Here is a 22,199-nt window from a genome sequence, read left to right as displayed (position 1 = left end):
CACATATATAAAATTGAAACAACTATATACACAATTAAAACCACCGCAAGTACAGATTGAAGCACCCTCTATACAGTGATAAGCTATAAACACTTTACAATGTATATATGGGTAGAGGCATTTCATATACCAATATATGTACAGCATAAAGTGCTATATCATCATCAGAAGACAGCTATGGCGTTCCATAAAGATCGGTTTAATAACTGCGCCGTAAACAAATCGGCACTATCTATTGAATTTACGTCATAAAGCTAGATCTATCTATAGATTTCAAACGGATTGAGTCATTGAAAGCAAAACCGGTTATAATACATTTTAATATTTCCGTTTTCATATTTATCTAACCTACTAGTTTCAAGGCATTTCACATTTTTATTGGAAGGATAATCCAGAGAATTTGTAAGTATCATAATGGTTATACACTTTACATTTTATTTTGAAGTATGTTACATCTTAAGTGAGTAGTGACTAACTTTTCTGTTAGTTATATTGCTAGCGGTTTGGAATATTTCTGAAGAAAACAACAACACGACGATCTTCAGTTTATCGTATCTGTATCATTCTCGCATACCAGTGGTCTACCGTGGTTCCCCGGATGATTCGTCTCGGGATTTTGACGGACATCTGATGGATGAGAATGTATCTGTACGTGCTTTTCTCTTTGTATCAACCAACAACAGTTTACAGTTCGATTACTAGGTCATACGTATTTACAGGTTTTCAATTTCAAAATTTCTCTTCTTACAAAATGACCTTTCTACTTTCTGATCATGTTTTGTTTTAGCTTGAGCTCACATTTTTCTTATACTAGAAACACAAAATTATGGAAGCCGAAGTTAAGGTGACAAAACGCAATCTTTAATGTTTACAAACATGGTGTTTACAAAAACGAACTGTACTGTACATAGAGATCGCTCGGTAACCAAAATATTTATCGGGTGTGCTGTATTTATTTATAGTACAGGGTAGGTGCGTTCTTTGTTTACAAAAAATATAAACCTGTGTTTAACAAAACGAAAGAAACTTGTACCTGCAGTCGCTTTATGCTTTATTATGACTTGTCAACACGAAATTTGCCAAACGGTACGGACAACATGGGTCTTCATTGTTTAAGCTAAACTAAATTAAGATAATCCTCTGACACTTGGGATTCAGCACAACTCCCCCCTCCCAATCCGCCCTGCCAGCCTTCAGCCATTTAAAACAAACTGAGCAAATGTCATACAACATTTCAACATGATTAAAAACACTCACATTATTGCATTGATAGTAAATGGTAATGAATTTGTAACAAAACATATTCAGTGTTTGACATTATGTGCCCAGTATGTTTTAAAAGACTAAAAATATTGACTGATATCCAGCAGGGGCGAAGAGTGTGTGTGTGTGGGGGGGGGGGGGGGGGGAAGGGGGCAGGGCTTGACCTCCAAATGAGGTAAACTTGCACGCGTCATTCACCCGGCTAGCGTAGAATAAAGCTTGGTTAATTAAAATCATTTAAAATCATTGTACGAATTAATGGCAACACGTGAGTAAATTTTAACTAAATGTATTAACAAATTTAACACGTTAAATAATTTCTAATAATGTGTTAAAATCGACTTGAAACTTGATGTGCAGATCTCTTTCATCGTGGGCATATATTTTAAAGACAAGCATGGACCTATGTTTATACGCGTTTATTTACCGCGGTGTGAAGTTTCAGTAAAATCAGCATTGTAGGAAAATTTCTGTTCGCGAAATTGTTATACTGATTTTCCCATTATTGTGTGAGGTCCTAAATTTTTAAACCATCTAGAAAGGACCTTATCTTTTAATTTGCCTATTAAATTTTTTCTATACATTCTTAAGTTACAAACAAGATTCAATCAAATTCTACATTCTATAAAAAAATACCCGAACGTTCAGAACTACCTTAAAACGATTGAATATTTTAAATACAGTTGACCTGATATTGGATAGATAAACACTGATAAGCACTTTTATTATGTTTACTATTAATGTATACATTTCAGTTGGGAAACCAACAATTTAAATCATAACGAAAAAGGTAGCTAAAAATAGTGTAGCCTCTGACCTGCAATCACGCATCGTTATATATTCATAATAGTGTTCAACGGCAGAGAGATCGAAGTGTCCTAAGTAAGGAATTTCAATGGAAAACAATTAGTATGTAAATGAATGTTTTATGAAATATACGTAAGGAAGCAAGAAGTATTAGAATAAGTGAATGTGGCCGGTTTAGACAAAAGAAAACTTCAACAATGTAAATCATTAGTGACCGAAAATAGGGACTTTTTTGTGCAGTTTCGGCTTTTTCTGGATTTCTCGGACCGTACGAGGATCTGAAAAGGACAAGTGCGGACATTATTTGGAGCAACACCAATTTTTGGCCATTGGTAAAGGAATGTATTTGTTAATGGCACATATTTGTGTTCGATTTTGATATTATGTTCAATATGAATTGGACACATAGTTTTAATAGTTGTTTATATTTCTGTTCGATTACCGCATACGTAAAAGTTAGGTCTGCATTGTGTTTATAGACCAGTGAGGGATTTGTGAACCGAGCGAGCGTAGCGAGCGAGGTTTTCAAATCCCCGCACAGGACTGGTGCCGTATTCAAAAAGCATCTTAAGTATAAGTTTCGACTTAAGTTGAAAATTTTACTTAAGTTTGTGGTGATTTCAGCTTAAGTCTAAGTACAAAACTTAAGTCCTATTCATAAAACAGCTTAAACTTAAGATACGTAAGAAAAGATTAAGTCAGAAAACAAAATGGTGTCGTGAGTACGATTAAAATGTTGTTTTTCAGATAAAAGCACTTTAAACATAATTGTGCATGTTGTATCTGTCTGAAATTAATGGGTTTTTATGCCCCCGAAGGGAGGCATATAGTTTTTGAACCGTCTGTCGGTCTGTCGGTCGGTCTGTCAGTCTGTCCGCAATTTTCGTGTCCAGTCCATATCTTTGTCATCGATGGATGGATTTTCAAATACCTTGGCATGAATGTGTACCACAGTAAGACGACGTGTCGCGCGCAAGACCCAGGTCCGTAGCTCAAAGGTCAAGGTCACACTTAGACATTAAAGGATAGTGCATTGATGGGCGTGTCCGGTCCATATCTTTGTCATCGATGGATGGCTTTTCAAATAACTTGGCATGAACGTGTACCACAGTAAGACGACGTGTCGTGCGCAAGACCCAGGTCCGTAGCTCAAAGGTCAAGGTCACACTTAGACATTAAAGGATAGTGCATTGATGGGCGTGTCCGGTCCATATCTTTGTCATCGATGGATGGATTTTCAAATAACTTGGCATGAATTTGTACCACAGTAAGACGACGTGTCGCGCGCAAGACCCAGGTCCGTAGCTCAAAGGTCAAGGTCACACTTAGACGTTAAAAGATAGTGCATTGATGGGCGTGTCCGGTCCATATCTTTGTCATCCATGGATGGAGTTTCAAATAACTTGGCATGAATGTGTACCACAGTAAGACGACGTGTCGCACGCAAGACCCAGGTCCGTAGCTCAAAGGTCAAGGCCACACTTAGACGTTAAAGGTCATTTTTCATGATAGTGCATTGATGGGCGTGTCCGGTCCATATCTTTGTCATTCATGCATGGATTTTAAAATAACTACGCATGAATGTGTGACACAGTAAGACGACGTGTCGCGCGCAAGACCCAGTTCCGTAGGTCAAAGGTCCTAAACTCTAACATCGGCCATAACTGTATATTCATTCAAAGTGCCATCGGGGGCATGTGTCATCCTATGGAGACAGCTCTTGTTTTTAATGTTTTCGTCAGAATTACTTATTAAGTTGTTTTATGAATAACAAATATACTTAAGTAAAATAAATTTCTTTCCTAAGTAATACTTAAGTAAATAATCAATTTCTTATACTTATACTTAAGATGTTTTATGAATACGGCCCCTGGTCTGTAAACACCCGAGAATGATAACTGACTTACCTACATGCATCTTTGTTTTACATAGTCAAGATTAGTTTCGGATTTGTAAAAGGTTTGTAACATGTATGTAGGACAAATAATCGTATCTTTTTCTTTTTGGTACTTGAAGGTTTTCTTTCTTGTTTTTGTTAACTTTTGGTTTAATATGAGTTTGCGCGGGCTTTAGTTCATTCGAGGTTTACTACACACAGCCGATAACACGCAGGTTTGCCAAATTCTGATATCGTATTTCATTGATTTATAATTTGGATGACAGTTCATGGACATTACCCAGTTTTTTTGTATTGTTTTTGTTTTGTTTGGCACATTTACTTTATCTAGAAGAAACATTAATATGATGTAAGTAAATACTCGGAAAGCTGGTCAGAGCCTCGGATACTCCCTACCTTCCCCTCATATAATAATAATAATAATAATAATAATAATAATAATAATAATAATAAATAAATAAATAAAAAGAATTCGGATTAGGGCATATTTTGACACGTACTTGACGTATTACATACGAATTTGGTTAGGTTCTGCTTTATAACAAATGTTCATAAATATTCAAGTATATGTGCGATTGAATACGAAGTAAACAATTTGTTAAGTATTATTCAAGAAATTTTTAAGGTTTCGATGGAGGCCTTGAGAAACAAAAATCAAACAACACCAAATCATAGAAAGAAAGAGTTGTTTGACATGAAAATTGAACAGCATGTAAAACATGTATATTACTTAACGAAACAAGTGTTAGTATACTGATATAAACATTGAATTCCGGAAAAGGGCTGCCTAAAGGGGCTCCGCTTCCGGACAGTTAAACGCCTTTAAAAACTCACCATTTTCAAAGAACAGTTACACATGTTCGTTTTGATGCATTTGCAATAGCGTGCGAGTGGTGAAATTTCGCCAAAGAAGTGGAACACAGTTTTTTTAGCAATTGTGTATCTTTATTTCTTTACAAATGGCATTCATTTTCAAAGGGAGACAACTGTTCCCGATTATTTTGAGTACAAATGGCATTCATTTTCAAAGGGAAACAACTTTTTCCGATTATTTTAAGTAATCTTTGAGAAAAAGTTGTCTCCCTTTGAAAATGAATGCCATTTGTAAAGAAAAAATGATAAACAATTGCTGAAAACTATGTTCCACCTTGTTACGTGAAATTTCACCACTCGCACGCTATTGCAAATGCATCAAAACAAACATGTGAAACAGTTCTTTGAAAATGGTGAGTTTTTAAAGGCGTTTAACTGTCCGGAAGTGGAGCCCCTTTAGGCAGCCCTTTTCCGGAATTCAATGTTTATATCAGTATACTGACACTTGTTTCATAAAGTAATATACATGTTTTACATGCTGTTCAATTTTCATGTCAAACAACTCTTTCTTTCTATGATTTGGTGTTGTTTGATTTTTGTTTCTCAAGGCCTCCATCAAAACCTTAATTTAACTACATACAGGCCACTTCTATACACAGCTGTTAGGCAATTTCATGAATTTCATGTTTGCTTTTCTCAATGTCTTCTGATGTCTTTACGATTTGTTGCGACATATTAGTTGTGTAAGTACATGTATATTAGGAAGAATTGTGGTATTGGTATTAACAAAACGCGATAACTGCGGCCTTTATTTACTAATACCGGATCAACCATAACAATGAAATAGGGAATCAGGTGGACACATTATTTGACAAATATCTTATATCAAAAAACCGATGTAAGTAGTGGCGTAGTCTAGTGGTTAACACGTATGATTTGTAAGCTTACGGTGCTGGTTCGAATACATGATTAGCTATTTTTTTATATAATTTTATAATATGTTTTACCTGGAGAAGAATACAGGTAAAACTACTTGTATCATGATTTTCTCGTAAGTACTTATTAATATTTTTCAGAGGATCTCGTATTAGAATCGATATTAAATCTATTAATATTGCAAAATGAATAGCGAAAACACTTGCAAGAATGAAAAAATAAATACAAATGATAATATAAAAAAGACCTGCAAAAATAGAATTAGTAAAATCATATTAGAAAAGGAGGACGAACCTACACCCAATCTGACTTAAGTACTTGATCTTCTAAACGAAGATCTGAGAACGGCCCATTCACATACGTCTTCTGTATATTTTGGATTTCCAGTATTGCTATTTTTATTTTAACCAATCAGACGACTTGTTCGAATGTCAAAGAGTAAGAAAAATGTACAGTCATTCCAGGGCTCGAACCCATGACCCCTCGCTTACAATGCAAGTGGCCTACCGACTGAGCTACCCGGCTTTCTGACACATTACGGGATAAGAATTGTAAATATTAAAAGTCAAGGCTACAGGTAGGCTTGCAAAATGTTGTAAGTTAAGCTCTGATTGGCTAGCGAAAGGGTCGTCAGAACGAGGCTATGAATAGGTCGTTCTCAGATCCTATGTGTAGCGTAATAGGAGATGTACTTTAGTCAGATTGAACCTACACCATACAAACATAAAAAGAATAGAGTCCACTTGACTACAGATCTGTTATTGAATGACGCATCGTATGTAGAGTTAAGAATACTACAATATATCAAATTGCCCAACTTGCTAGCACCTCTAAATATATTTGTCAGCAATTTGTATTACATGAAAAATCCGTGCATTGAGAAGATTATAGTCTTTTTCTGAGGTCAGCAATGTGTGTCTAGTCAATTGGTCAGAATTTGACGCGAATGCATTTTTTTACCTCACCTGAGCCAAAGGATCATGGTGAGCTTTTGTAACCGCTCTAAGCCCGTCGTCCGTCATGTGTCGTCCGTCCGTCAACATTGTCTTAAAAAAATTCTTCTTGAAAACCACTCGGCAGAATTATACCAAACTTCACAGGAATGATCTTTGGGTGGTCCCCTTTCAAAAATTTTCAAAGAATTGAATTCCATGCAGAACTCTGGTTGTCATGGCAACCGAAAGGAAAAACTTTAAAAATCTTCTTGACTGTCTAAAGCCGCATGGCGTAGAGCCTTGATATTTGTGGCATGTGACATCATCTAATGGTCCTCTATGAAGATTGTTCAAATTGTGCCCCTGAGGTGGAAAGAGGCCCCGCCCCGGGAGTCACAAGGTTTACATAGAGTGATACAAGAAATACCTTTAAAATCTTCTTGTCTAATGTCACAAGACATGGGCCTTTGATATTCGGTAAATTAAAAGTATCCAAATTACAACCCTGGGGTTAAAAGAGGCCCTGCCACTCCCCCGCCCCCACCCTCTCTCTCTCAAGTTTTACATAGACTTAAATATAAATAAAAACTTTAAAAATCTTCTGAAACTGCAAGGCCTAGGCTTTTAATATCTAGTATGTTGCATTGCCTTGTGGTCCTCTACCAGAATTGTTCAAATTATAACCCTGGGGTGAAAAGAGGCCCTGCCCTGAGGGTCCCAAATTTAACATAGAGTTATATGGGGGATTTTTTTTTAATCTTGTCTTTAAGTTCAAGGCCTAGGACTTTCATATTTGATATGTAGCATTGCCTATGTATCTCTAACAAGATTGTTCAGATTATGCCCCTGGGGTGAAGAGAGACCGGCCTGGGGGGTCACTTGTTATATGAGTTATATAGGAATGAATACTTCAAAAATTATCAGTTCATATTTCCTAGACTGTTTAATTATAAATACCTGATGACCCCAAGCGATTAGGGGTCACTTGACTGTGACCTCGACCTACTGGCCTACTTTCTTGTGTTTTATTTTAAGATACAGCCTTGAAATTTGGATGACATGTACAGTTTTGCACACCGATCTGAAAACTGACCTTCAGTGACCATGAATGTGACCTACTGACATACTTTCCAATATGTTAGCATCATTTTGCCATTTTAAACATGTAGCTCATATTAGTCAGGTGAGCGATTCAGGGTCATCATGATCCTCTTGTGTACATATCTGAAGAAGTTGATTTAGTTCTTTAATTAGGGGTCACACTATGAAAGGTCAAGGACACAGGGGCCTGAACATGGAAAACCATTTCCGATCAATACCCTGAGGACCATTTGACCCAACTTAAACTTGAACTTGATTGTTGGAATTTCATCGGATGATTGGGCATGCAGAGTAGATGACCCATATTGATTTTGGGGTCACTCCATTAAAGATCAAGGTCAAATGGGGCCTGAACATGGAAAAGCATTTCCGGTCAGTAACTTGAGAACCAGTTGACCCAGAATGTTGAAACTTCATAGGATGATTGGACCTGATGAGAAAATGACCACTACTGATTTTTGGGTCATTCTCATTAAACCTCAAGGTCGCAGCGAACAGAACATGGAAATCCATTTCCGATCAGTAACTTGAAAACCATTTGACCTCGAACCTTTAAACTTCATAGGATGATAGGACTTACAGATTAGTTGATCTTTATTGTTTTTGAGGTCACTTCATCAAAGGTCAAGATCACAGGGTGCTGAACATGGAAAACTCAATAACTTGAGAACAACTTAACCCAGAATATTGAAACTTATAATAGGGTGAATGAACATGCAGAGAAAATGACCCCTACTGATTTTGGGGTCACTTGATCAAAGGTCAAGGTCACAGGGACCTAAACATGGAAAACCGTTTCCAATTCATAACTTGAGAACCACTAGGCCCAGAATGTTGAAACTTATTGAGATAATTGGACATGCCAAGTAGATGATCCCTATTGCAGCCAACCATCAGTGTCTCTTTGACTTTCACTCCTGTCCCCTATTGACTTCTTGCCTATACGACTATGCATTGGGGGAGACATGCGCTTTTCTACAAAAGCATCTTCTAGTTTTATTTCTTTCATAACATGTCATTTATTTTCTGTACTTCCAGAATATGTTTCCACGATGGCAGAATAAACAGTACAAGAATGAAAGTAAAACATTTTTATATCAACCGAATTGCTAAAAAGAACTTTGAAAGTATTTCTTGTGAAATCATAGGCAGATCGAGTTATTTGCATGTGATTTTTGAGTCGAAATTTAGAAGACGGAGACAATTTACAAAAAAAAAATAAGGTCGACAATATGACTACTTAGTGGTCAGACATTCGTGTCAGGTTGGATAACTTTATGTTTATCTGCTTTGAAGTACTCCGGGCATTATACCTCGGGCGTCTTCATGAACCTGACCCTCTTCAACCATAAAACTTGCCACCCACCCCTGGAAATGTTCAAAGGATGGCCTTTGAAATTGGTGACATTCGCAGTATGTTTTAACTATATATTTTGTATAAGACTTCCTTGTGATCAAACCTATGAAGCCAAAAATGGTCATCAGTGTTACCCGTGCAGTCCGGGATATTTTAAAGTTTCAGACTGCGTTGTGAACGGTGAACAAGCAAGGTGTAGACGTTGTGGACATGAAGAATATCAACCTTATTGTGATACCTCTATAAAGTGTGCTAGGTGTAGACTGTTCTGTCCGAATGGACAAGTCCCAGTTAAACACTGTAATGCAACTAGTAATAAAGAATGCAAGTGTAAAGCTGGTTCCTTCTGGAAACCTGATGCAGCGAAGCCTGATGAAGGACATTGCAAGCCACACAGCAAGTGTGGACCAGGAGAGGGAAGGGCTGAAACAGGTATGTTACAAGACTAAATAAATGATATAGCATAGATAATTAAAAAAAATCAGTTATTTTTTAGCTCAACTATTCAAAGAATAGTAGAGCTATTGGACTCACCCATGCGTCGGTGTCGGTGTCCGCGTCTGCGTCTGCGTCGGTGTTCCGATTTGGTTAAGGTTTTGTATGTAAGCTGGTATATATCTCAGTAATCACTTGTGGGAATGGATTGAAACTTCACACACTTATTCACTGCGATAAACTAACCTACATTGCACAGGTTCCATAACTCTGTTTTGCTTTTTCACAAAATTATGCCCCTTTTTCGACTTAGAAATTCTTGGTTAAGGTTTTGTATGTAAGCTGGTATCTCAGTAACCACTTGTGGGAATGGATTGAAACTTCACACACGTATTCACTGTGATAAACTGACCTACTTTGCACAGGTTCCGTAACTCTATTTTGCTATTTTTTTACAAAATTATGCCCCTTTTTCGACTTAGAAATTCTTGGTTAAGTTTTTGTATGTAAGCTGGTATCTCAGTATCCACTAATTGGAATGTATTGAAACATCACACACTTGTTCACTGTCATGATCTGACATGCACTGTGTAAATCCCATAACTCTACTTTGCATTTTTTCAAAATTATGCCCCTTTTTCAACTTAGCAGTTTTTGGTTAAGTTTTTGTATGTAAGCTGGTATTTCGGTATCCACTTATGGGAAAGGATTGAAACTTCACGCACTTGTTCACTTTATGAGCTGATAAGCACTGTGAAGGTTCCATAACCCTTTTCCCCATTTTTACAAAATTATGCACTTTTTACGACTTCTGTATTCATTCAATTGACAAGGCTGTTGAATAGTCGAGCGTTGCTGTCCTCCGACAGCTCTTGTTAGCTCACCTGTCACAAAGTGACAATGTGAGCTTTTGTGATCGCGCGGCGTCCATCGTCCGTGCGTCAGTGCGTCCGTGCGTAAACTTTTGCTTGTGACCGCTCTGTTCGTCACATTTTTCATGGGATCTTTATGAAAGTTAGTCAGAATGTTCATCTTGATGATATCTGGGTCAAGTTTGAAACTGGGTCATGTGCGTCCAAAACTAGGTCAGTAGGTCTAAAAATAGAAAATCCTTATGACCTCCCTAGAGGACATATTGTTCAATGGATCTTCATGAAAACTGGTCAGAATGTTCACTTTGATAATATCTAGATCGAGTTTGAAACTGGGTCACGTGCAGTTAAAAACTAGGTCACTAGGTCTAAAAATAGAGAAACCTTTTGACCTCTCTAGAGGCCATACTTTTCAATGGATCCTCAAGAAAATTGGTCAGAATGTTCACCTTGATGATATCTAGTTCAAGTTTGAAACTGGGTTACGTGCCTTAAAAACTAGGTCATTATGTGAAATAATAGAAAAACCTTGTGACCTCTCTAGAGGCGATATTTATCATGTGATCTGTATGAAAGTTGGGCTGAATATTTATATTGATGATATCTAGGTCAAATTCGAAACAGGGTTAACTGCGGTCGAAAACTAGGTCAGTAGGCCTAAAAATAGAAAAAACCTTGTGACCTCCCTAGAGGCCATTTTGTTCAATGGATCTTCATGGAAATTGGTCATAATGTTCACATTGATGATATCTAGGTCAAATTTGAAACTGGGTCACGTGCAGTCAAAAACTAGGTCAGTAGGTCTAAAATAGGAAAACATTGTGACCTCTCTAGAGTCCATACTTTTCAATGGATCTTCATGAAAATTGGTCAGAATGTTCACTTTGATGATATCTAGTTCAAATTCGAAACTGGGTCACTTGCCATCAAAAACTAGGTCAGTAGGTCAACTAATAGAAAAACCTTGTGACCTCTCTAGAGGCGATATTTTCATAGGATCTGTATGAAAGTTGGTCTGAATATTCATCTTGATGATATCTAGGTCAAGTTCAAAACTGGGTCAACTGCGGCCAAAAACTAGGTCAGTAGGTCTACGTCGTCCGTGTGTCCGTGCACAAACTTTTGCTTGTGACCACTCTAGAGGTCACATTTTTCATGGAATCTTTATTAAAGTTGGTCAGAATGTTCATCTTGATGATATCTAGGTCAAGTTCGGAACAGGTCATGTGCGGTCCAAAACTAGGTCAGTAGGTCTAAAAATAGAAAATCCTTGTGACCTACTTGGTGGTTTTCAGTGAAACTTAGCCACAATGAACTGGGTTGCGTGCGGACAGGTGAGCGATTCAGGACCAGCATGGTCCTCTTGTTTTAGATTTCTCTCAGGTGACGATTAGAAATTGCATTAATGTGTACTAATTGTAATACAGTATTAATGTAGAAACTATACGAATTAAATAATTCCATGCATGAATGTTATACATTACATACATTAATGTTGTATTTTATTTGTTGTTCAAATCAGTGTTTTTAAAATATACACATTCCATTCATTTTTCTTGTACATTACAATATTATATGTTTGTATAACATGACCTATAACATGTTATCCAAAGACGGGTGTAATTTGGTTATAATTATCCATGTAATCTGAGTAGGATGATCATGGGTTAAACGGATAGGTTTTCATCATGTCCATGTAAACATTGCCAATGACAGCAAAACGCTGGATCGAGTTCCATTTCTATTCACGGTTTTGAAATATGAGAATGTAGGGATAATACATGTTTTTATGTGTATTAACGTCTGCAGAAGCCCGCGGGATTGTTTGTGACCGAGACCGAAGGTCGAGGTCACAAACATATCCCAAGGGCTTCTGCAGACGTTAATACACAAAACAAACGTGTATTGCCGCTATTCTTGCATAAAAATATATTTCACGACGATTTATGTATTGTTTTCATACGTGATGACTTGACGATTCCGGTACATTTTTTATTTACCATTCCAGTTGTTCTTGGAAACGGTAAACATGTTTTAAATATCCGTATCCAGGGCCCGGAAATAAACAACACTATCAAAAGCACATCCTGAAGGTTTTTAAGCGATTTTTTCTATCTCTCATTATTAAAAACATAAAATTTCCAATAACTGTTCATATCATTTCACAATTTGGTGGACTCGATCACAATTTCAAGAATAATAACTTTGCATTCGAGTTATATTGAGTACGGACACGCAGTTGGAGTACGGATAAGTACGAACGTAGTGTCAAGTTTCCAAGCTGTTTATATAAATTCTTCGAGAAATTAGATAAAAACATACCGACTGATACTTACCAAAATCATAAATATAATACTTAAAAACGATCAACAGCACAAGTTACACGCGATACTTATTTATTCACAGTTATTTACAATAACTGTACAGACGCTTTGTAAAGGGAGTGCACTTTAAGAGAAGCTATTGCGTACATTGATGGGGGTAGTACGTTTGGGCTTGGAAACAGATACAGCTAAATATACTATGGATTACATTGTATTTATAATGCTACAAGATGAGGTTGTTAAGGAAGAAACAAGACCCAGATGCCAAATATCAATGTGCGTAAAAATACATACATATATCCCTGGCAAAGCATTTCAAAAATAAAAATCATGTATTAACAGCACGTGAATTGCCTTGTTTGCACACGATTTTTCTCCCGTTAATACATGGGCGGATCCAGTGAAAAAAGTAGTTTTTATGCAAGAATATTGTAGAAAGCTTTAGTAGGGAAGTAGTAAAAAGTATCAGGACACCTTACATCATGTTATCTTTCATGCTTTTTTACCCGAAAGCACACAAATTAAACGATAAACCGAGCCATTACACAAATTAAACTATACACCGAGCCGATTTAATAAAGCAACACAAAGGTCTAAACAACTTTTTTAGGCATAGTTTTTATTTAACTTTTCTTTTCGTTGCCTGATTATACACTTAGCTACGGAAGAGCATTAGTGCCAGGTGTATGTTATTTATTAACTCGAAATTTTGAGTCACTAAGTCGAAAAATGAGTTACGTATCTGGAAATTTCGAGTTACTAAGTCGTAATTTCGAGTTACTAACTCGAAATTTCGAGTTTTACGTTGATGTATAGGACCTGGCCAAGGTACCTGGTGTATCCATCGGGTAGCCCTACAGGGTCATATGATTAAGATGACCGGCCAGTGTTTGCTCACAGAAAATATCACTATTTAAACCATGTTTATTTATTTCTTTATTTTGTTGAGTTTAACGTCGCACCGGCACAATTATAGGTCATACGGTGACTTCCCAGCTTTATGTTGGAGGAAGACCCCCCCCCCCCCCCTAAACCATGGTTAAGCCTGGAAGGTTTTCGACCTAGTTTGAGCCCATATGGCAATGAAATATAGACATACCCTTAATGAACGTGTAGTTATGAGTCTGACCAAGATCGGGTACCTAGACAGAATTACATTTTGAGCAGAGGTCAGAGGAGGTGATCTTGAAGTATTCAAACTTATTATATTTCACTGTTTTGACCATATCTGGAAGGTGTTCGACCTAGTTCGAGCCCCTACCACCTGAACATACTATTCATGTATTATATAAAATGAAGGTATATATCCTGGATACAGTTTGAAATCTGGAGTAGCTCTAGAGGCTATGTATGTTAGGCCATACATTGATGTATGTGGTATATGTTCAAGTCCCTACATGTTCGGTACAATATATGGATGTGGAGATGGATGATTCCACTTCGAAGAGTCAAGTTGCCTATTACATTTTTGGCCTTTGACAGACGGACAGACGTTCAAATTTTGCGGATAAAATGGCAAGATAGTAACTCGAAATTTCGAGTTGATAAAATAAAACGCACCTGGCACTAATCCTCTTCCGTACTTAGCAAATCCACTAACGTAGTTTTCTGCCAATATCTTTTGAATTACATAATGAACACCTATGAAACTTTACATATATTTTAAAACATCAACTGTTAACAAATATCTTGTCTTCGAAATATCTATTTTTGTCGTACAATCAACTCCAAGTGGAAAAGAATGACATTGCCCATGTCTCCGTCTTTGAAAAAATCACGGAATAGCGATTTACTTCAGTATTGACAATATATATACCAGATCGACTTGTCGCAGCCCTGAGATTCTAATACAAAATAAAACCATAGATTGTTTCACTCATCAGTTTGATTCGTTTTAACTTATGGATGATTTTAAAACTATACGCATCATGTTTCTGTTAAGTACTGCTTCAGATATTCTCAATAGTGCAGAAAGCGAATCTTCCATTCGTAAGGTCACTTGATGTCATTTGGGGTATTCAGATTACATTGAATTATGTACAAGTTTTAATTATATAATCTTAACTTTCAGTTTTTGTAAACATTCCTTTTTTTCTATCAAGGAACACCATATGAAGATACCAGATGTGAACCATGTAGGGAAGGGGTTTCCTTTTCGGACAATTCTTCCTTCGACATCTGTAAACCATGTTCTGTATGCAACGCAACAGTAAGCGCCAAGTGTACAGTTACGCATGATACAGTTTGCGGCCATCAGCTTCAACGGCTGCCATCACATACCAAGAACTCGTCTAAGCATCTAGGTATTATTTATCTTAATGAGCTGCAACATGGTTCCTCTGCGTTAGTGTTATTTTCGCATGTAATTTGCCTACAACTATGAACGGTTGGAAAGTGTAAAGCTAATTTTATTGCATGTTCTTGCTGATCACTAGTCTGCCAAATCGAATGTTAGCCTATGCGGGTCCGAATATAAATAGTTTTTATTTGCCTTACGTTCCATTTGCCCTTTCTCAATAGCATCGTGTTTTCATTTTATTATATGTATGTGGCATTCTGTCTAAATTGCATGCTAGATATAAGGTTTTCGAGATTTACACTGTAGTTTATATAGTGTAACTTTCTTTTACCAATTTTGTCTTTTGTCTTTTTCTATAGCAGCGATATAATTGTTTATGGGACTTTTAGTCTCTGAAAATCTGATACTCTAGCATATGTCGAAATAAGATTTTTAAGTGGATTGTATATGAAATAAAGAACTAATGGGTTTAGTTTTGTTCAGCCTGAAAATTAACTTTAAATATTGACTTCCATTTACTCTTAATACTGGTCACTTTTAAAAATGATAAATTATTTTCTTTACATGGCCTTAGCCATTTTAAAGGGAGAACAATCTGAATCAGTCACGTTCTTACAGAGCTGAAATAGATCAACAAAAATGCGCCAGGATTTTCTTTCTTTTACTTGTAAGGTTATGGCACATAAACTTTCAAATGACTTGTCACTAATATATACTAAAGCTTATGTACCAAATGATCGTGGCTAAGAAGAAAATGAGAATATTACAGTGTTCAAAATAAGATTTTAGATCAAAGGGTGTGCCGCCCATTTAGTGTTTTATTCCCTGGTTAAGATCAGAAATGTTTTTATCGCGCACATTTGACCAAGATAGGAATGCTATTCTACATGTAAATAATGGTTTTAATTTTCGTTAGGTGTAGGGAGAAGGGAGGGGAGTAGGGATGAAGATAGTTCAGGATGGATTTTTGTTTGCGAGTTAAATTAGTAACTGCAGAATTATGAAATATAGAAACAGATGTTAATAAGGCCTAAACAATTGTTTGTTTCCGATAACATGCTCCAAAAAATAAGGGTAGGTAGGTCGTTTTTATATATATTTTGTTTTTATTTAGATCTAGTTGGATTTTTTGGAAATTATTTTCGTGTCAAAAGTGAGTTATGCCTTAAGAGCATCAGTAAATTGATTTCTAACATCACTAACAATGTTTAAAGCACAAAAAATGCTGTTTTGCAACTTTTTATTAAAAATTAGAAAAAAATGCCGAGGCTATAAAACTTGACATTTAGGGTTTGGCCAAAAATTTAGGGTGGGTCGGGATACAGGAAGCAAACAATTTTTTGTGCCTTGGAAGTAAGGTCAAAGTAATTGAGTTTTACACTATAGCAAACTTCGGCTTGCACGTTTTATTTATTTCAATTTTTTTATTAATGTAGCTTTAAAATTGTTTTCTTTTCTTTTTTTTTTTGCTTGCGGTTATTTTCTACGTTCTAGTTTATATGCATGTTCATCTTTAGGTGACAGTGTTATTGCAGCGATAGCTTGTCCTGTAATTCTTATACCAGTAGCGGCGTTGGTGGTAGCATTTATCATATACAGGTATTGGTATTTACACATACTTGATATCATAGTATACTGTAATATTATATATGCTTACATGTATATGTATTGGCTGTAACCTTTTGTATCTTTCTTTTGTGTGTGTGTGTGTGTGTGTGTGTGTGGGTGTGTGGGGGTGCGTGCGTGTGTGTGTGTGTTGATTTTTTGTGTAACCATTTGATACAGTTCTTACAAACCTTACTGCGGGCTCACTTTTTGAAATGTTTGCAATAAACATACTAATTTTGCTGTTAAATCTCCTATTCTAATAGCACCGTTGTTAAAGAACAGGGAGGCATATAGTGTTTGAACTGGCATTTCGTTCGTTAGTTCGTCCGTCAGTCCATCACATTTTGTTAGTATATTCAACTCCTCCTTCTGTTTTCATCTAAATAAAAAAACTTGATATACATTATACATCAAGTACAGATATGCAGGTTTTAAGTTTCATGTCCGATTATCTTGTTTTTAGTTATGTCCCTTTTTGGACTTTATGATATTACCCTTTCAAGTAATCTCAGGCAGACAAATGTCATACGATGTTGTAACCATTCTTGTTCTAACTCGTTATATGATTTTGAATAATCCGCAGTCATGATATCATTTTGAATTTAACATTATTATTTTATTTATTAGGTACAGAAAAAATAAAGCAACTAACGAAAGTTGTGAATCCGACAAAGTCGATTTATCAAAAATAGATTCGAACGGAGAAAATGATCTTGAAAATGGTAACATTGTAACACAAACAAGCGTCATTGTGAGCGAAACTGAGACCTCAGAGTACAAAAGTGTGTCAAGTCAAGTTATATCGGCAGATGAAAATGACAGTTCTGATGATAGTGAAGAAGACTTGGTCAAGAGTTGCTCTAATTCTCAACAAAGCCAAGAACATGAATATGAAAATAATGCCTTTGATTCACAGTCATGTACCGAATTTACGACACAGAATGAGCCTGAAAACGACAAAAACTGCAACGCCATTCAAAATGCGCAAGAAACGAAATCTCATCAATCACAACTATCAACAGGTTATTGCTACGAGATAAATGACAATGACCTTAACCCGGACCGTATGGTTAGCGATGTGCAAACAGATACTACTAAAAGTGGCGATGAAAACCTACAGGAAGAAGACCTAAATGAACAAATGCAATTCCAGGGCAAACACGAACACACTGAATTTGAGTCAAATAACACAGACAGCAACAGCTCACGATCAAGCAATGAAAACACTTTGCCAACTTTCCCTGTTAGAAATATCGACACATTGTTAGATGGGAAAATCACTTCTGGCAATGAAACGGTCAAATACGACGAAGTGAATATTAACAACCGTTACGATGAAAATACTGATGTTAGTACAGACGCTGCTGCAGTGTCACCGCGAAGTTCTCTTCAGTGTGGAATGTCACACAGGGAAGTTACAACTGAAGAAAAAACAGTAAGTACAGAACATAAAGTTCAAAATCAATATAATGTATTCTGATTAATGCTATTAGCACTTTTAATAATACATGTGTATATCATTTAATGACAACAAAACAACCCTATAACCCGGAAGAGTCCATTCTTTAAAGTTCAGTCACGGCTCAATACACAGTGACGAACTATAGTGAATAAATTCTCTAAATAAAACAAGTTTCATCATATATTTTCTCTTCTAGGCAGAAGAAACTGAATCAGAGGTAGGTGGACAGTTTGGCTGCAACTTTGAAGACGATTTATCAGAGGAAACCATTCGGTCGGATGACTGCAGTCGGAAAAACAGAAGTACGGTTATTTCAGCACCATAATGGTGACCATTCATTTTAATAATTCGATGTTTCCTTTTATTGAATTTCTTATGTGTGTTGCAAGACAAATACAGCTGAAAATGGTCACTGGATTATAACCCCCTATCCTTAATGTCTAATACTTGCAGGCATCCAAGACGAAGTAAACTTCCTTCGACGTGTATATTTAAATAGCAATTTTATAACATGTTTACCATTTATTTTTCGTTTATATTTATAAAGAAAGTTCGCCTTTGGGGTCGAACTTATGACACCACGGTCTGTGTATCTGCGCGAAGAAACTCTGATGAACGATGCAGGGCCATCACGCTCCTGTTATTATGATATGTATAAACCGTTTACAGTCTGATCTATATATATTTTCCATAAGAGTGTGTTAGAGTTGATTTAAAAATAAAATACATCCCCATTAGCTAATATGTGTTGATTAATAACCCGTTCAATAACGCCTACAAAATGTATCAAAATAATTACCTTTAATTGTCATTGTTTCCTAGCAAATATATATTAGTACTTCCTTGTTTATTTTCAGTTTGGTTTGAAATAATAGCCTTCATTGCCCAAAACTTGAAATGGAGTGATTTTCATATATTTATCATGCAGCTTGTAGGTACGTATACAAGACATTGCGTAATCGAAATCAGTAATTTTAATCAGCAGTAATCGATTCATTCTACGAATATTGCAAAATCACAGTTTATAATATGTACTTATACCATCTTTATTAATATATTATGCTACAAAAGACAATGACTTCAAGAAAACTGATACCTTTTGTATCCACTGCTGAAAATATAAAGAAGCGTGAAAGTGGGAGAAATGTCTTGCAAGTAAAATACAGTTCAGTGCCGAATGGAACCTACACTGGACTGAATGTAAATAAGCAGTTAGCAAGTAAACTAATAGTGATATCAAAAATATATATCTATAGATCTTTTGTTAAAACAGCGTAAAAGCTAAAGCTATCAAAGAAATTGCGTTGCGTAATTCCAAAATACTGTAAAACAGATTTTATTTATTGTAGCAATCACGAATGTTGATCTTCTGAATAATATAGACGTCGTATTAGAGCATGCGAAAGAAGAAAACAATGCCTGCAAAAATATGATCCACAGTGTAATGAACACCTGGAGACAGGCGACACCAAAAGCAACAGTACAAGCCGTATTTGACGCTCTGGATGAATGTTCACTGAAGCTTAAATGTGAACAGCTCGGTGATGCGTTGATACAAAAAGGGCTGTTAGATAGAAGGAATTCTCCTTTGAGTAATGCTGTTGTACAAAATGAAGAAACAGCTGAAAAGCATATCTCGCCTCCTGGCGGTAGTTCACTCCATATTCATACTGAGATCAGTCATGAGATGAATGAGTTGAAAGTTCCGGAAAGAGAGATCTTTTGCTGATAATCAAATGTCATTTGCATAAGGATAAGTCACTTGTTGAAAAGATATTGTGACTATAAGGAGAGATCGTGTTTGTACACAGATCCGTTGTATATTCTATTTTTAGAACTGATAAGACCAAGATCGGGTGGGCAGACGCCGAGCGACCATGTTATTGTTAACAGTGATGTTTTTCTAACTGCTTAAATTTTCTTAAAACATCAATTATATCAATTTTTTTTTTTTTGATTAATGGAAAGGATATAAAACAAGCAATTTATTGATAACTTTTAATTATTATTTCGAAATAAAATGGATTAATTATGAACGCTTAACTTACAGTGTTTTTTCTAAAAGTTTTTAGAATTGCTACGCCGCTATTAAAATCATATGTCATTTAAAACGGTAATTCATTTTCAAAAGATGTTTGAATAAGAAAATATGAAAGTTGTAAGCATTTCAAAACTTTTTGAATTTTTAAAATCCATAAATGAACGAAAAAGTTATTAAAAATTCCGATCTCATACACAAACGATGTAAAAATATTTTGTTTTGCCCACCACCAGATATACAGGTGTTGATGCGTGACGTCAGGGCGATCTCTCCTGTATGTTTGTACTTTTGTGTTGTGTCTGTCACTTTTCGTAACTTGTCTAGCAGCCAACTTTTTTTCTTGCCTGTCCTGTCTATAATTACTGTTTCCCTAGAGCTATTTCATAATCATTTTCTACCAAAAAAGTAAGGCTGCAAAATCAGTTTTTTGGTCTTTTTGTGCAAAGCCACAAAAGTAAGGTGTATTGAAAATTTCTACAGGCCTGACCTTGCCAATGCCACAGTTGCCCGGACGCAATATGAAACTAGGTGTGCCATTATGACTAGAAGGTAACTCCAGCCATTTATTGGCTATTCTGTTGTGTACCATCTCTATTGTTCTCTTTGTAATTTCATTTTCCATATTTTCCTTAAATTCATAAGTATCAATTGTATTGCTGTTTTCATCCACAAATGCCATTTATATTAGCGAATCAATCTGCACCCTTTCACTCGACGTAATGACGTTGCTTTATGACGTCGATGTCAGAACCCGCAGACGTTCTTGTTATCCGGGCCATGATGAAAATGGCGCGTGAGGCACGGTAGTGCGTTATGGATCCGTCAACGGCGACCGAAATGGTCATTTTTGACGTTTTGTTTTTTGTTTTTAACTTATTATTAACAAAAAGTATATTATTGTGTTATATAGATGTTTTTTACTTAGTAGACGTGATGTACTTGTACAGGCTTATTGATGTAATATAACCTAATTATAATGGTTTGTTATTATATAAATATAAATGATATAAGAATTACGGTTTCTGATTTCTTTAAGATGCAGATTTGTATTTCTATGTGTATCAATTGATTACGTGTTAATATGTATTAGCCAGATACCATACTTAGTCAATTTCAAAGTTTTCAAATTTCCATGAGTTTTTCGGCTGCATATTGACTAAATTTTCAAACTTGTTTGCATATAAAAGGATTGGTGTTAAGTTTCAAAATCATTGATTTGTCTTTGTGCGCAAGGTCAAATTTAGAGGTAATGTGCTCTTACTGGTTAGGTTACACACGTCACCTAGAGACGAGTATTGCTCCATAATGAACCCATTACTTATCTTTTTAATGTAATTAGTTTGGATCCAAAGGTCATTTTATCTGATTTATAAAATAATTTATATGATTTATAAAACGGCTGTGTTGTGCCGTCTTGCCATTATGACATACGTAGTGCCATAATTTCCCTATGGCCATTATGAAACTAGATGTTTTATTATGACTAAAAGCCAGACAATAGCCCTTTATTGAACTTTCTATTAAGTGCCTACTCTTTGTTTTCATGTTATTTCCATTTTTTCATATTTCTATATACTTACGAGTTTTAATTTGTTTCTCTGTTTTCATCCACAATGCCATTAATTGTGGAAAATTGATCTGCACCCTTTCACCCGCCATAATAATGTTGCCACATGACGTAGACGTCAGCATCATTTTGATTATGGCGCGTGAGGCACGGTTGTGCATTATGGATCAGTCGAACGTAATTTTCGACGTTTTCTTTTTGTGGTTACTTTTTACCGCAAAATATATAATAATGTCAATGTCATATATTGTTTACATGTTGTTTGACTTCATAATTCGGATGTACAGGCTAATTGATGCAATGTTATCTAATTTCAATGATTTGTTATCAGATTATAAGAAACAATAAATGAAATAAGCCTGATTTCTTTTTTATGCCAATTTTGTATCTCTATGTATATCAAACAATTATGTGTGGTGAAATGATAAAATTATGTATTAGCCAGATACCCTTCTTAGGCATTTTCAAGGTTTTCATTTTGG

General features: G+C 35.9%; 1 protein-coding gene across 3 annotated transcripts; it reads left to right on the top strand.

Moving 5' to 3' along the window:
• The first annotated feature begins 246 nt into the window (after nucleotides 1–246).
• Nucleotides 247–22,080, top strand: LOC123554275 (uncharacterized). 3 transcript variants are annotated; one of them, XM_053548295.1, is made up of 8 exons: nucleotides 247–402; nucleotides 8,791–9,541; nucleotides 14,843–15,043; nucleotides 16,557–16,638; nucleotides 17,275–18,082; nucleotides 18,306–18,411; nucleotides 18,967–19,044; nucleotides 19,459–22,080. In XM_053548295.1, the coding sequence occupies exons 2-8, from the start codon at nucleotides 9,079–9,081 to the stop codon at nucleotides 19,836–19,838; spliced, it is 2,118 nt and encodes a 705-aa protein (XP_053404270.1). In that variant the 5' UTR covers nucleotides 247–402; nucleotides 8,791–9,078; the 3' UTR covers nucleotides 19,839–22,080. The 3 variants fall into 3 exon arrangements, with proteins under 3 accessions (XP_053404270.1, XP_053404271.1, XP_053404272.1); XM_053548296.1 differs by lacking the exon at nucleotides 247–402 and adding an exon at nucleotides 2,104–2,402; XM_053548297.1 differs by lacking the exon at nucleotides 247–402 and adding an exon at nucleotides 2,120–2,172.
• The last annotated feature ends 119 nt before the right edge of the window (nucleotides 22,081–22,199 follow it).

This window comes from Mercenaria mercenaria, chromosome 7 (genome assembly GCF_021730395.1).
Source record: "Mercenaria mercenaria strain notata chromosome 7, MADL_Memer_1, whole genome shotgun sequence".
NCBI classification, from domain to species: domain Eukaryota; kingdom Metazoa; phylum Mollusca; class Bivalvia; order Venerida; family Veneridae; genus Mercenaria; species Mercenaria mercenaria.
The sequence above is the reverse complement of the archived record's forward strand: the minus strand, read 5'-3'. Positions and strand labels throughout refer to the sequence as shown.

Coding starts and splice junctions, on each gene's coding strand:
- LOC123554275 (XM_053548295.1), top strand. CDS start 9,079: ATGAACCTGACCCTCTTCAACCATAAAACTTGCCACCCACCCCTGGAA. Junction 16,639..17,274: donor GTAGCATTTATCATATACAG/GTATTGGTATTT, acceptor TTTATTTATTAG/GTACAGAAAAAATAAAGCAA. Junction 18,412..18,966: donor CTGCAGTCGGAAAAACAGAA/GTACGGTTATTT, acceptor GTTTATTTTCAG/TTTGGTTTGAAATAATAGCC.